The 15730-nt window shown below is 41.5% G+C and overlaps 1 protein-coding gene across 8 annotated transcripts in view; it reads right to left on the reverse strand.

The window, feature by feature from the left end:
* STIM1 (stromal interaction molecule 1) overlaps positions 1-15730 on the reverse strand; it is a 224630-nt gene that overhangs the window by 64877 nt on the left and 144023 nt on the right. For all 8 annotated transcript variants that reach the window (XM_055282764.2, XM_055282767.2, XM_055282760.2 and 5 more), the window contains one exon: positions 5088-5202. In XM_055282764.2, coding sequence (XP_055138739.1) covers positions 5088-5202 — 115 coding nt within the window. The remainder of the gene's footprint in view (positions 1-5087; positions 5203-15730) is intronic.

The raw sequence follows: 15730 nt of genomic DNA on the forward strand, positions 1-15730 counted from the left end.
GCCCACCACCACACCCAGCTAATTTTTTTGTATTTTTAGTAGAGATGGGGTTTCACCATGTTGGCCAGGCTTGTCTTGAACTCCTGACCTCATGATCTGCCTGCCTCAGCCTCCCAAAGTGCTGGGATTACAGGCGTGAGCCACCACGCCCGGCCTGTAATGTTTATTTTCTACCAGGCATTTGGAAACAAAAACTTTTGGAAACAACTACTACGGCAAAGTCCACAGGCACACTAGACTACCAGGTTCTTTTGCTTTTAGCTGCAATCATATTTCATAGAATCAAAGATTGATAGTTAGAAAGTCTTGATTCATAAAAATGAGGAAAGAAATTACTACTTAAGAAATATTGGCCAAGTGTGGTGGCTCACACCTGTAATCCTAGAACTTTGGAAGGCCGAGGCGGGCGGATCACCTATAGTCAGGAGTTCGAGACCAGCCTGGTCCAATATGGTGAAACCCTGTCTCTACTAAAAATACAAAAATTAGCCGGGCGTGGGGGTTCACGCCTGTAATCCCAGCTACTAGGGAGGCTGATGCAGGAGAATCTCTTGAACTTGGAAGGCAGAGGTTGCAGTGAGCCGATAACATTCCACTGCACTCCAGCATGGGCAACAGAGCAAGACTCCATCTCAGAAAAAAAAAAAAAAAGAAAGAAAAAAAATATATTCGCCAGGCACAGTGGCTCATGCCTGTAATCCCAGCATTTTGGGAGGCTGAGGCAGGTGGATCACTTGAGATCAGGAGTTCAAGACCAGCCTAGCCAACATGGCAAAACCCCATCTCTATTAAAAATACAAAAATTAGCTGGACGTGATGGTGCATGCTTGTAATCCCAGCTACTCGGGAGGCTGAGGCAAAAGAATCCTTGAACCCGGGAGGCAGAGGCTGCAGTGAGCCAAGATCATGCCACTGAACTCCAGCCTGGGCTACAGAGTGAGACTCTGTCTCAAAAGAAGAAATATACTTTGTTTGGCAGATGGCATCATTTAAAATCTAGTGTCCAGGAAAGGAGAAGAGAAACAGTAATGATGCACTTTGCTTAGAAAAAATGAAAGCCAGGCTTTAGAGGAGAATTCCCTTAGGTCAGTGCCTCCCATCATTCTTCTCTAAAAATGACACTGTTATTGTTTCCAATGGCTCAAATATGCAAACAGTAATTCTATTTCTCAAGGATTCTACAAAATCTACCCAGCCACCCTTCCTTTAAAGAACTGCCACTCCTCTAACTTCATATGATCCTGTAGGGGCTGGAAATTGCAGCTCTCTCCAAACCCTACACACACACTCCCACTATCACCATCCTATTTAAATCTGTAATCCACACTATGCCAATCTGATTCTTCTCTTGTCATATCTGACTCTTGAGCAAAGACACTTAGAAATAAAAAATGAATAAAGCTGAGTCATATGAAAGTAGCTAATTAGAAAAGGCCAATCCCCCGGGCACGGTGGTTCACACCTATAATCCTAGTACTTTGGGAGGCCGAGGTGGGCAGATAATGAGGTCAAGAGATCGAGACCATCCTGGCCAACCAACATGGTGAAACCCCACCTCTACTAAAAATACAAAAATTAGCTGGGCATAGTGGCGCACACCTGTAGTCCCAGCTACTCGGGAGGCTGAGGCAGGAGAATCGCTTGAACCTGGGAGGCGGAGGTTGCAGTGAGCTGAGATTGCGCCACTGCACTCCAGCCCAGGTGACAGAGTGAGACTCCGTCTCAAAAAAAAAAAAAAAGAAAGAAAAGGCCAATCCCCTAGTCTCTGCTGCTGGATTTCCTGGAGTGGCTCTCATTCTTGGTCCTTCTTCAACTCTGCTTTACCCGTTCTTCCATACTTAATTATTCAATGTTGTATAATAAAGAATTTGGCAGATCTTTGTCCTGGGTTACTGGGAGGTACCCACTGAACTTTTGGAATATTCCCAGCGATAGGAATGTCTTTATTATTCCTGGTGGGTCCCTTGGATCACACATGAGTTCAGGCTAATAAGATAACTCAGGATGGGGGTTGGTCACTATAAAAATCAACCATGGGACTAGAACACTGGGGCTCTGAGCCCGGTGATACTAATCCAACCTTCATGGAGAAAAAGGGAGCTGGAAATTAAGTTCAATCCTGTGCCTAACAATTCAATCAAATTGCCTATGTAATGAAACCCTAAGAAAAACACTGAACACCAAAGTTCAGTTGAGTTTCCTGGCTGGCAAACACTCTGATGTGCTGGAAAGAGATATGTGTCCTGATTCCACAAGGAGAGGACACAAAAGTGCCATATTCAGGACTCTTCCCATATCTTGCCCTATAAATTTCTTCTTTTGGCTGCTCCTGATTTGTAACTTTTATAATAAAATTATAATCATAAGTATAGGGCTTTCTTGAATTCTCTGAGTAGTCCTAGTTAATTATCAAACCTGAGAAGGCCATGGTAATACATGAATTGTAGCCAGCTGGTCAGAAGTGCAGGTGACCTGGGAACAGCTTGAAATTATGGCTGATGTCTGAAGTGAGAGTAATCTTATTGGGGGCTGTGAACTTAACTCGTGAAGTCTGTGCTAACTCTATATAATCATAATATCTATACTTCATATGGTTTCTGTGAGAAATAATTTAATATATGTAAAACACTTAGAAACAGTGCCTAGCACATATTAAATACTATATAAATGTTAAAGTAGTTTTTCAGTTTTTGTTGTTGCTGCTGCTGTTTTTATTACTAAAGCCCAGGGTTGGCTAAGATAGAGATTAGAAAACTTTTCTGCTAAGATCTATATAACACAGAGAAAAGATTGGCTCCCAACATTAGTCAGAAAAATGTTAACAATGCTAATCACACAGATGGTACTGACACTAGCCAGCTGATGTTCTGAACACAAATGACCACTGCTGACATCTACATCATCTAGCTAAACTCAGAACAGCTATTTTGAGCCAGTGCCAGAATATTAAATGCTTTTTGTAGCTCTGGAGATCATCACTCCAGAGAGATTAGGGGCCTTTCTCTGAATAATGAAGCAAATTATTGGGAGGAAGAGGACATATAAAAATTCTCACTTTTAGTCTGTCAAATCACCAGGTATAACACACAGTGAGCAAATTCTAATAGGGTACATATGTATATCATTTCTCATCTTAGCTGTGAACTACATCACTGCATTGAAATGCTTTTCTGCACTCATGGTTAATGAGGACTCTCCCCCAAAAAACCTCACTCCATTGTCTTTCATTTTCCTGTAATTTAGAATACACTGGAAGTGTTCCAAATAGTTGCTAAGTCCAAAAATAAAGTCCTTGCCAGAAAACTGCCTGGAGCTGTTTTCTAGCATTATGATTTAGTCCCTCTGTTTCTGCCCTCTCACTTTCCTTTCCTAGATACTTCCATGTGAGCTTTCAGAAAAGGCCAGAATGCTCTCCCTGCCATCTTTAATTCTAAGTTCCTATTTTTGAAACCCACTCTTAAAAACCAGCCACCCTGTCCTCATGTTATTAGAGAAAAATAAGAAAGCCAAAACTAAATGATTCTAATGGAAGATTTTTTTCCTGGCACCGCTGGTATAGTTCCAAAGCTCATGTCACTGCTTAATCTTCATCAGTACATAGCCTGAGTTGCTCGAGAGCTATTAAAGAAAAGCCCCCAGAAGGAACTCAGCTTCCAAAGATAACCAGGAAGCTCTCTCCTACAGCTGCCTAATTTTTCTTCTACATTGATAAAACATAGAGTTAACAGGAAGCATCAGCCTGTCCATCCCATAATCAGTTAGAATCCAGATATTCCTGCTTCACATTTAATGCTCCCCATCTACAATATAGATTATCCCTTTCAGATCTCAAATTCTATAAGCCTAAATTAAAATGTAAATAAAAATAGAAACTGCCTCATTCCTACCGAAACTAGTCTTCTCTACCCTAGACTAATGCTTTCAACCAAGAGGGTATTGAAAAGCATTGGCTTACAGAGCTGAAGTTCTGGCTCTACTAAATGCATGATAATGACAAGTAACTTTACACATCTAGGCCTAAGGTTCTTCAGATAAAAACCAGGGATCCTGATGGTTACTTACATTTAACCCCTGTTAGCATCAGAACCTGCCCTAAGAGACCCTGGGAAGAGAGATTTCTTCTAGTCTTATTGTTATCTGTGCCCTAGCCACAGATATAAATGGAGAGGAAGCTAAAGCCCTGTTTTCCCCTTCCCTGTCAAGTCTCGCACAATTAGACATGCTCTTTCACTAAGAACTCTGAAGGAAATGCTCCAGAAAAAAAAATGGTAATCATGGTTTAGCAGTTTTACAGAAATCTGAAGTTTTCATTAAGCTCAACATGGGTCAGCAGAGTGATATGACTAGTGAGGCACCAGTATCTAATCAGACTGCATTAACAGATGCACAGGATTCAGAAACAAGAAGGTGACAGTCCTGCTCAACTCTGTGATGATAAAATCACACTTGGAGGTCTGCAGCCAACTATAGGATCTAAGAAACACATTAACAAAAGTGCTTATAGGCAGGAAATCAAGATGAGAAGGAGGCTGAGAAAATGTTTTCTTCAAGAAGTAGGGCTATTTAACCTGGAAGAAAGAAGACTCAGGAGAGAGTCACTCTACACTAGTGCTTTCAACCAAAATGGTATAGAAAAGCTTTCAATCAAGATGGTATAGAAAATGAGAGAGTCTGTCTGTACCCTCACCCAATCTTTGAATTGTCTAGGACTCAGCAGAGCCGGGACTAAGTGGGAAGCTAGAGAAGAAAGGGACGGCCTCAAGAGACCAGCAAGCTCCCTGTCTCTGGAGATAAAGCAGCAGAACCTGGAAGATTCCTATGCCAGGGTCAGGTGGGTGAGGAAAGTGGTAGGAATAGGACAGAATTCAAAAAGTATTCTAAGGAAGAAAAACGCCAACTCTGGAGAACCTTCCCCCATGCCCAGCAGTGACTATATTCAGTCTTATTTAGTGACTGTATGTAGAATAATTTCAATAATTTGCCCTTTACTAAGCATTTTATATACATGTTCTTTTAAGGCCAAGTTGCTGCTTCTCTCTTCTCTAAACCTTCCCACAACTAGGATTGATGACCAGGCTGCCTATTACCTTCTGATGACTTCCATGCCTTCCACAGGTCCTCCACGCTGATGAGCTTATCCTCACCATGGAAGGTGCTGTGTTTCACTGTTGGGTCATGGTAATTGAGGTCTTCCCTCAGGAACTGCAAGGGAAAAGTACACAAGTCACAAGAGATACCTAGGAGTCAGCCCATCAAGATCTCCACACAGGTCACCTGCCTCTAGCTAGCCATAACACATTCCATCTACCCAACACACAAGTGTATCACATCACTCATGTATCCTTCCTTATGCACATGTCCATTGCCAACTAAACTATCACTTCCTCTTTGTTACATGTCTCACTTGAAAAATATATATAAATTAGAAATTCTTTCCTCATTTTTTAATTATGAAAAGACAATACATGAGAGTTAACTGAAAATCAATAAGCTAAAAGAGGAAAGAAAAAAGGAAGGAAGAATTTAAAATGTTTGAGTACTTGCTTATAAATTAAGCAATATTCTAAGAATTTCCACAATATTTTCTCATCAAATCTTCACAACCAATGAATTATCACACATTTTACAAATGAGAACAGTGATATTCTTGAAGATAATGCCATTTGCCCCAAATTACATTAGGTTTAGACAGGTTAATTTACTGTGATGGTTGTTTGTTTGTTTGTTTGTTTGTCTGTCTTGAGACAGAGTCTCGCTCATCGCCCAGGCTGGAGTGCAGTGGCGCGATTTCAGCTCACTGCAACCCGCACCTCCCAAGTTCAAGCAATTCTCTTGTCTCAGCCTCCTGAGTGGCTGGGATTACAGGCGTGTGCCACCCGACCCAGCTAACTCTTTGTATTTTAGTAAAAATGGGGTTTCACCGTTGCCCAGGCTGGTCTCAAACTCCTGAGCTCAGGCAATCCACCCATCTCGGTTTCCCAAAGTGCTAGGATTATAGGTGTGAGCCACCGTACACGGCCGAATGTGATGGTTTTAAAACATGTCCACAAATTGTTTGACAATCTTCCCATTAAAGGTGGATTTCTCTCCCCTTTAATATAGGCTGACATTAGTGACTCATCTTCTAACAGAATGTGGCAGCAGTGATGTTGCATGACACCAAAGTCTAGGTTAGAAAAAGCAATATAAATGTCACCTGGCTCTCTCTCTTTTGGGCCCTGAGAGGCCCTGAGTCAAAATGTAAGAAGCCTGGCTACCCTGAAGCCACCCTGCTGGAGATATCATGTGGAAAGTCTATGTAGAGATAGAAATGTGTGAGTAGCCCCAGCTGTTTGAGTCTTCAAGTTCAGGAGTCAGGTATGTGAGTGACTGAGACTTCAGTTGATTCCAGCCCCCAGCTCTGCAATCAAATTGGGTATAGAAGGAATATACCTCAACACAATAAAGGCCATATATGACAAACCCACATCTAATACATCGAACAGGGAAAAGTTGAAAGCTTTTCCTCTAAAATCTGGAACAAGAAAAGGATGCCTTCGTTCACCGCTATTATTCAACATAGTAATGAAAGTCCTAGCCAGAGGAATTAGGCAAGAGGAAAGAAAGAAAGGAAAGAAAGGAAAGGAAGGGAAGGAAGGAAAGAAGAAAGGCATCAAAATTGGAAAGAAGGAAGTCAAACTGCCCCTGCATGCAGACAACATGATCTTCTCTTTTTTTTTTTTTTTTTTTTTTTTGAGACAGGTTCTTATTCTGTCACCCAGGCTGTAGTGCAGTGGCATGATCTCAGCTGACTGCAACCTCCACCTCCTGGGCCTCAAGAGATCCTCCCATCTCTGCCTCCCAAGTAGCTGGGACTACAGGTGTGCACGCCACCCCACCTGGCTAATTTTTTGTATTTTTGGTAGAGACAGGATTTTACCACGTTACCCAGGCTGGTCTCAAACTCCTGATCTCAAGGGATCCACCCACCTCTGCTTCCCAAAGTGCTGGAATTACAGATGTGAGCCACCATGCCCAGCCAATAACATGATATTAAATCTAGAAAAACCTACAGACACCACCAAAAAACTGTTAGAACTAGTAAACAAATCTGAAAAAGAAATCAAAAAAGCAATCCCATTTACAATAACTACAAAAAATAATAAAATATCTAAGAATAAATTTAACCAAGGAGGTAAAAGATCTCTACAATGAAAACTGTAAACTACTGATGAACTAAATTGAAGAAGACACAAATAAATGGAAAGATATCCCACGTACATGGGTTGGAAGAATTAATATTGTTAAAATATTCATACTACCCAAAGCAATCTATGGATTCAATGTAATCCCTATCTAAATTTCAATGACATTCTTGAAAGAAATAGAAAAAAAATCCTAAAATTCATATGGAACCATAAAGAAACCTGAATAGCCAAAGCCATCTTGAGCGAAAAGAACAAAGCTAGAGCAATCACACCATCTGACTTTAAAATATTCTCCAAAACAACAGTAACTGAAACAGCATGGTGCTGGCATAAAAACAGACATATAGACCAACGGAAAAGAATACAGAACACAGGAATAAAACCCACATATGTATAGCCAATTGATTTTAGACAAATGCATGAACAAACATTGAGGAAAGGATAATCTCTTCAATAAACGGTACTGGGGGCCGGGCGCAGTGGCTCATGCCTGTAATCCCAGCACTTTGGGAGGCCAAGGCAGGTGGATCGCCTGAAGTCGGGAGTTGGAGACCAGCCTGGCCAGCATGGTGAAACCCCATCTCTACTAAAAATACAAAAATTAGCTGGGCATGGTGGCACATGCCTGTAATCCCAGTTACTCGGGAGGCTGAGGCAGGAGAATCACTTGAACCCAGGAAGTGGGGGCTGCAGTGAGCTAATATCACATCACCGCACTGCCAAAAAAAAACCACCACCACCACCACGGGCAACAAAATACAAAAATAGATAAATGGGATTAAATCAAAATAAAATGGAAATAATGAAAAGTGAAGAGACAACCTACAGAATGGGAGAAAACATCTGCAAATTATACATCTGACAAGGGGTTAACATCTAGAATATATAAGGAACTTGAACAACTCAATAGAAAAAAAATCAGATTAAAAAATGGGTGAAAGATCTAACTAGACATTTCTCAAAAGAAGACAAACAAGACTGAGCACAGTGGTTCATGCCTGTAATCATGGCACTTTGGGAAGCGAAAGTGGGAGGCTCACTTGAGCTCAGGATTTTGAGAACAGCCTGGGCAGCATAGGGAGACTCCGTCTGTGCAAAAAATTAAAAAAAAAAAAAAAATTAGCCAGGTGTTGTGGTTTATGCCTGTGGCCCCAGCTATAGGCTGAAGCTAGAGCCTGAGGTCAGAGGATCACTTGAGCCTGGGAGATCAAGGTTGTAATGAGTTGTGATCATGCCACTGTACTCCAGCCTGGGTGACAGAGCAAGACCTTGTCTCAGAGAAAAAAGAAAACAAAGTCCAAAAGGTATGTGAAAAATATGCTCAATATCACTAATCATCAGGGAAATGGAAATCAAAACCACAATGAGATATCATCTCACCCCAGTTAGTATGGCTATTACCAAAAAAAAATAACAAATAACAAATGCTGCCAAGGATATAGAGAAAGGGGAACACTTACACACTGTTGGTGGCAGTGTAAATTCGTACAGTCACTATATAAAACAGTATGGAGGTTCCTCAAAACATGAAAAATAGAACTACCATATAATCCAGCAATCCCACTATTGGGTACACATCCAAAGGAAATGAAATCAGCATGTTGAAGAGACATCGTCACTCCCATGTTTATTGCAGCACTATTCATAATAGCCAAGATATGGAATCAACCTCAGGGCCCATCAGCAAATGAGTGTTTAAAGAAAATGTCGTATATTTACACAACAGCATACTATTCAGCCATAAAGAAAAAAAGAATGAAATTCTGTCATTTGTGGCAACATGGATGTGCCTCGAGGACATTATGCTAAGTGAAATAAGCCAGGCACAAAAAAATAAATACCACATGTTCTCACTCATATATGGAATCTTAAAAAGCTGATCTCATAGAAGTAGAACGTAGGATAGTGGTTGCCAGAATCTGGGAAAGGTAGACAGGGAGATGGTGAGAGATTGGTCAGTGGGTACAAATTTACAGTTGGGAGGGTAAGTTTATAAGTTCTAGTGTTCCATTGCACAGTAGGGTGATTTTAGTTAATAATAATATATTGTATATTTCAAAATAGCTAGAAGAAAGGATTTTGAATGTTCACCACAAAGAAATGATATATGTTTGAGATTACAGATATACTAATTATCCCCTAATTTGATCATTATACATTGTGTACATGTATCAAAACATCACACTGTATCCTATAAATAAGTAGTTTTTTTGGATGGTTGGTTGGTTGGTGGAGTTTTTTGTTGTTGTTGTTTTTGAGACAGTGTCTCGCTCTGTCACCCAGGCTGGGTGATCCTCCTGCCTCAGCTTCCCAAGTAACTTGGACTATATGTGTGCACCACCGTACCCAGCTATTTTTTTTAATTTTTTGTAGAGACAGTGTCGCACTATGTTGCCCAAGCTGGTCTCAAACTCCTGAGTTCAAGCAATCCTCCTGCCTCAGCCTCCCAAAGTGCTCGGATTACAGGCGTCAGCCACCATGCCTGGTCAATATGTACAACTGTTATGTATCAATTACAAATAAGATAAAACTTTAAAAATGTTTTTAAATAAAATATAATTTAAATAAAAAAACAAGCAGGGAAGAGGAATAGGAGATGCCAAGAGTAGTGGTATTCACAATTTGTCATTTTAATGAGAGGAATCAAGGAGTCATTAAGAAGCTGACTTCATTTTCTTCATTTTTATTTTATGTACAAACAGTTAATATGATTTTTCATTGGGTGGATGCCTTGGATAATCCATTCAAGGAAGATCACTTAGTCCAATTTAATGAAACCTATATCCTTCACGAACTGATGGCAATACTGGAGGCATACATTGAGGCTATATTTCCAGATCAGACCATGCTGGTTTGAGCAGATGCAACAAAAGCGAGAACTGTGGCCAGATTTTTGTGGGTGGCTCCAGTAGAGCTGCTCGTGATCCATTTTGCCTTTAGGAGTGCAAGAAGGCAAAAGATAAGAAGGTGACTTTAAAGCAAATATTTAAAGGAGGTGTGGGAGAAAGGCATGCAGAATAACTGGGAGAAGAGTATCCCAAGAATGGAGAAGGGCAGATGCAAAGTCCCTGAGGCAAGAGAACATACTTGGTATGTTCAAGGAATAACAAGAAGGCCAGTATGGCTGGAGAGAAATGAGTAAGGTGGTAACTAGCAGGAGATGAAGTCAAAGAAGCCACAGGGTTCCAGAACACAGATGCCACCCTTTTAGGCCTTTTTTTTTTTTTTTTTTTTTTTTTTTGAGACGGAGTTTCGTTCTTATTGCCCAGGCTGGAGTGCAGGGGCACAAACTTGGCTCACCACAACCTCCACCTCGCAGTTTCAAGCAATTCTCCTGTCTCAGCCTCCCGAGTAGCTGGGATTACAGGCATGCACCACCACTCCCGGCTAATTTTGTATTTTTTAATAGAGACAGGGTTTCTCCATGTTAGTCAGGCTGCTCTTGAACTCCAGACCTCAGGTGATCCACCTGCCTCGGCCTCCCAAAGTGCTGGGATTGTAGGCGTGAGTCACTGCACCCAGCTGCCTTTTTAGGCTATTATCAAGACTTTGATTTTTCACTCTGAGATGGGAGCTGTTACAGGGATTTGAACAGAGGTATAACATGAAGACATTTATATTTTTAAAACGATTTCTCTGGATACTGTGTTAAAAAGTATAGACTGTAAAAGGGAAAGGGCAGATACAGAGAAATCACTCAGGTGGCTATTGCAATAACATGAGCTAATGGTGGCTTGAAACAAGGTGGTAGCTGTGGAAGTGATGAGAATTTGTCAGAATTGGGATATATTTTAGAGATCAAATCTGCTATCCTCATGATTTTTTAGGTTTGATTAATCAGGTTCTTCAAGATATACCCTTCTTTGGTACTCACAGGCTCAAACCTAGAACCTCTTAATCTAACACTAGAAAGACAGTTATCACAAGCAGGCCTTGGGAGCAGAAATGCCAAAATCTCCAAGGAAGGGGATTTTCTGCCATTATCAGATAACTCCAGGAAACCATCTGATGTGAGATACCAGCTGCTTATAGGCAATCAACAAGAAATAGACTCATTTTTATAGTCAAGTCTGATCACCGAGGTAAGTGGAGAGCAGAGAAACTCAGAAAGAAAGTGCAAGGGACTCACATATAGACTCTACTGGTGCCACAAAGCACACAAAAAACAAGTCGGGTCAGAAAACAAGGTCAGAGAGAAGATGATGCCAAAAGAGGAACTGGCAAATAGAAGCTCTACCTGAAGGAAGGTACTTATGCTGAATGGAACCTCTTTAGAAAATAAAGAAATGAAGCTGCAACAATCAGGCCTCAAGAGTCAGAAAGGCAGAACCCGGTGGACTTCCAAGATGGCGAAATAGGAACAGCTCCGGTCTACAGCTCCCAGTGAGATCAATGCAGAAGACGGGTGATTTCTGCATTTCCAACTGAGGTACCTGGTTCATCTCATTGGGACTGGTTGGACAGTGGGTGCAGCCCCACGGAGGATGAGCCAAAGCAGGGCGGAGCATCGCCTCACCTGGGAAGTGCAAGGGGTCAGGGGATTTCCCTTTCCTAACCAAAGAGAAGCCGTGAGTGACTCCACCTGGTGGAATGATACACTTCTGCCCAAATACTGCATTTTTCCCACGGTCTTCGCAACTGGCAGATCCAGGAGATTCCCTCCCATGCCTGGCTCGGCGGGTCCCACACACACACAGAGCCTTCCTTGCTGCTAGCACAGTAGTCTGAGATCAACCCGGGACACTGGAGCTTGGTGGGGGGAGGGGCATCCGCCATTGCTGAGGCTTGAGTAGGCAGTTCTATGCTCACAGTGTAAATAAAGTGGCAAGGACCTCAAACTGGGCAGAGCCCATCACAGCTCAGCAAGACCTACTGCCTCTCTAGATTCCGTCTCTGGGGGCAGGGCATATCTGCACAAAAGGCAGCAGACAGCTTCTGCAGACTTAAACGTCCCTGCCTGACAGCTCTGAAGAGAGCAATGGTTCTCCCAGCATAGCGTTTGAGCTCTAATAATGGACAGACCGCCTGCTCAAGTGGGTCCCTGACCCCCATGTAGCCTGACTGGGAGACACCTCCCAGTAGGGACCGACAGACACCTCATACAGGCAGGTGACCCTCTGGAGCAAAGCTTCCAGAGGAAGGATCAGGCAGCAATATTTGCTGTTCTGCAGCCTCCACTGGTGATACCCAGGCAAACAGGGTCCGGAGTGGACCTCCAGCAAACTCCAATAGACATGCAGCTGAGGGGCCTGTCTGTTAAAAGGAAAACTAACAAACAGAAAGGAATAGCATCAACATCAACAAAAAGGACATCCACACCAAAACCCCATCTGTAGGTCACCAACATCAAAGACCAAAGGTAGATAAAACCACAAAGATGGGGAGAAACCAGAACAGAGAGGCTGAAAATTCCAAAAACCGGAACGCCTCTTCTCCTCCAAAGGAACACAACTCCTCACCAGCAAGGGAACAAAACTGGAGGGAGGATGAGTTTAACAAGTTGACAGAAGTAGGCTTCAGAAGGTCGGTAATAACAAACTTCTCCGAGCTAAAGGATCATGTTCTAACCCACTGCAAGGAAGCTAAAATCCTTGAAAAAAGGTTAGACAAATGGCTAACTAGAATAACCAGTGTAGAGAAGAGCTTAAATAACCTGATGGAGCTGAAAACCACAGTACAAGAACTTTGTGAAGCATACACAAGCTTCAATAGCCGATTTGATCAAGTGGAATAAAAGATATCAGTGATTGAAGATCAAATTAATGAAATAAAGCAAGAAGACAAGATGAGAGAAAAAAGTAAAAAGAAACGAACAAAGCCTCCAAGAAATATGGGACTATGTGAAAAGACCAAATCTACATTTGATTGGTGTACCTAAAAGTGACAGGGAGAATGCAACCAAGTTAGAAAACACTCTTCAGGATATTATCCAGGAGAACTTCCCCAATCTAGCAAGGCAGGCCAACATTCAAATTCAGGAAATACACAGAACACCACAAAGATACTCCTCGAGAAGAGCAACCTCAAGACACATAATTGTCAGATTCACCAAAGTTGAAATGAAGGAAAAAATGTTAAGGGCAGCCAGAGAGAGAGGTCGGGTTACCCACAAAGGGAAGCCCATCAAACAGTGGATCTCTTGGCAGAAACCCTACAAGCCAGAAGAGAGTGGGGGCCAATATTCAACATTCTTAAAGAAAAGAATTTTCAACCAAGAACTTCATATAAGCTTCATAAGTGAAGGAGAAATAAAACACTTTCCACACAAGCAAATGCTGAGAGATTTTGTCACCACCAGCCCTGCCTTACAAGAGCTCCTGAAGGAAGGACTAAACATGGAAAGGACAATCAGTACCAGCCACTGCAAAAATATGCCAAATTGTAAAGACCATCAATGCTATGAGGAAACTGCATCAATTAATGGGCAAAATAACCGGCTAGCATCATAATGACAGGATCGAATTCACACATAACAATATTAACCTTAAATGTAAATGGGCTAAATGCCCCAATTAAAAGACATAGACTGGCAAATTTGATAAAGAGTCAAGACCCATCAGTAGCTGTATTCAGGAGACCCATCTCACGTGTAAAGACACACATAGACTCAAAATAAAGGGATAGAGGACGATCTACCAAGCTAACGGAAAGCAATAAAAAGCAGGGGTTGCAATCCTAGTCTCTGATAAAACAGACTTTAAACCAACGAAGATCAAAAGAGACAAAGAAGGCCATTACATAATGGTAAAGGGATCAATTCAACAAGAAGAGCTAACTATCATAAATATATACACACCCAATACAAGAGCATGCAGATTCATAAAGCATGTTCTTAGAGACCTACAAAGAGACTTAGACTCCCACACAATAATAATGGGAGACTTTAACACCCCACTGTCAATATTAGACAGATAAACAAGACAGAAAATTAACAAGGATATCCAGGACTTGAACTCAGCTCTGGACCAAGCAGACCTAATAGACATCTACAGAACTCTCCACCCCAAATCAACAGAATATACATTCTTCTCAGCACAACATCACACTTACTCTAAAATTGACCACATAGTTGGAAGTAAAATACTCGTCAGCAAATGTAAAAGAACAGAAATCAAAACAAACTGTCTCTCAGACCACAGTGCAATCAAATTAGAACTCAGGATTAGGAAGTTCACTCAAAACCACACAACTACGTGGAAACTGAACAACCTGCTCCTGAATGACTACTGGATAAATAATGAAATTAAGGCAGAAATAAAGATGTTCTTTGAAACCAATAAGAACAAAGACAAAACATACCAGAATCTCTGGGACACATTTAAAACAGTGTGTAGAGGGAAATTTATAGCACCAAATGCCCACAAGAGAAAGCAAGAAAGATCTAAAATCAACACCCTAACATCACAATTAAAAGAACTAGAGAAGAAATGGCAAACAAATTCAAGAGCTAGCAGAAGACAAGAAATAACTAAGATCACAGCAGAACTGAAGGACATAGAGACACAAAAAACCCTTCAAAAAATCAATGAATCGGCCGGGTGCGGTGGCTGACGCCTGTAATCCCAGCACTTTGAGAGACCAACACGGGCAGATCACGAGGTCAGGAGATCGAGACCATCCTGGCTAACATGGTGAAACCCCGTCTCTACTACAAAAACACAAAAAAATTAGCCAGGCATGGTGGCGGGCGCCTGTAGTACCAGCTACTCAGGAGGCAGAGGCAGGAGAATGGTGTGAAACCGGGAGGTGGAGCTTGCAGTAAGCTAAGATCATGCCACTGCACTCCAGCCTGGGTGACAGAGGGATACTCTGTCTCAAAAAAAAAAAAAAAAAAAAAAAAATCAATGAATCCAGGAGCTGGTTTTTGAAAAGATCAACAAAATAGACTGCTAGCAAGACTAATAAAGGAGAAGAATCATATAGATGCAATAAAAAATGATAAAGGGGATATCACCACCAATCCCACAGAAATACAAACTACCATCAGAGAATACTATAAACACCTTACACAAAGAGAATAAAATAATATAAAATATAAAATAAATAAACTAGAAAATCTAGAAGAAATGGATAAATTCCTCGACACATACACCCTCCCAAGACTAAATCAGGAAGAAGTTGAATCTTTGAACAGACCAATAACAGGTTCTGAAATTGTGGCAATAATTAATAGCCTACCAACTAAGAAAAGTCCAGGACCAGTTGGATTCACAGCCGAATTCTACCAGAGGTACAAAGAGGAGCTGGTATCATTCCTTCTGAAACTATTCCAATCAATAGAAAAAGAGGGAATCCTCCCTAACTCATTTGATGAGGCCAGCATCATCCTGATACCAAAGCCTGGCAGAGACATAACAAAAAAAGAGAATTTTAGGCCAGTGTCCCCAATGAACATCGATGCAAAAATCCTCAATAAAATACTGGCAAACCGAATCCAGCAGCACATCAAAAAGCTTACCCACTACGATCAAGTTGGCTTCATCCCTGGGATGCAAGGCTGGTTCAACATATGCAGATCAATAAATGTAATATATCACATAAAC

Source organism: Symphalangus syndactylus, chromosome 6 (assembly GCF_028878055.3).
Source record: "Symphalangus syndactylus isolate Jambi chromosome 6, NHGRI_mSymSyn1-v2.1_pri, whole genome shotgun sequence".
In the NCBI taxonomy this organism is placed as follows: domain Eukaryota; kingdom Metazoa; phylum Chordata; class Mammalia; order Primates; family Hylobatidae; genus Symphalangus; species Symphalangus syndactylus.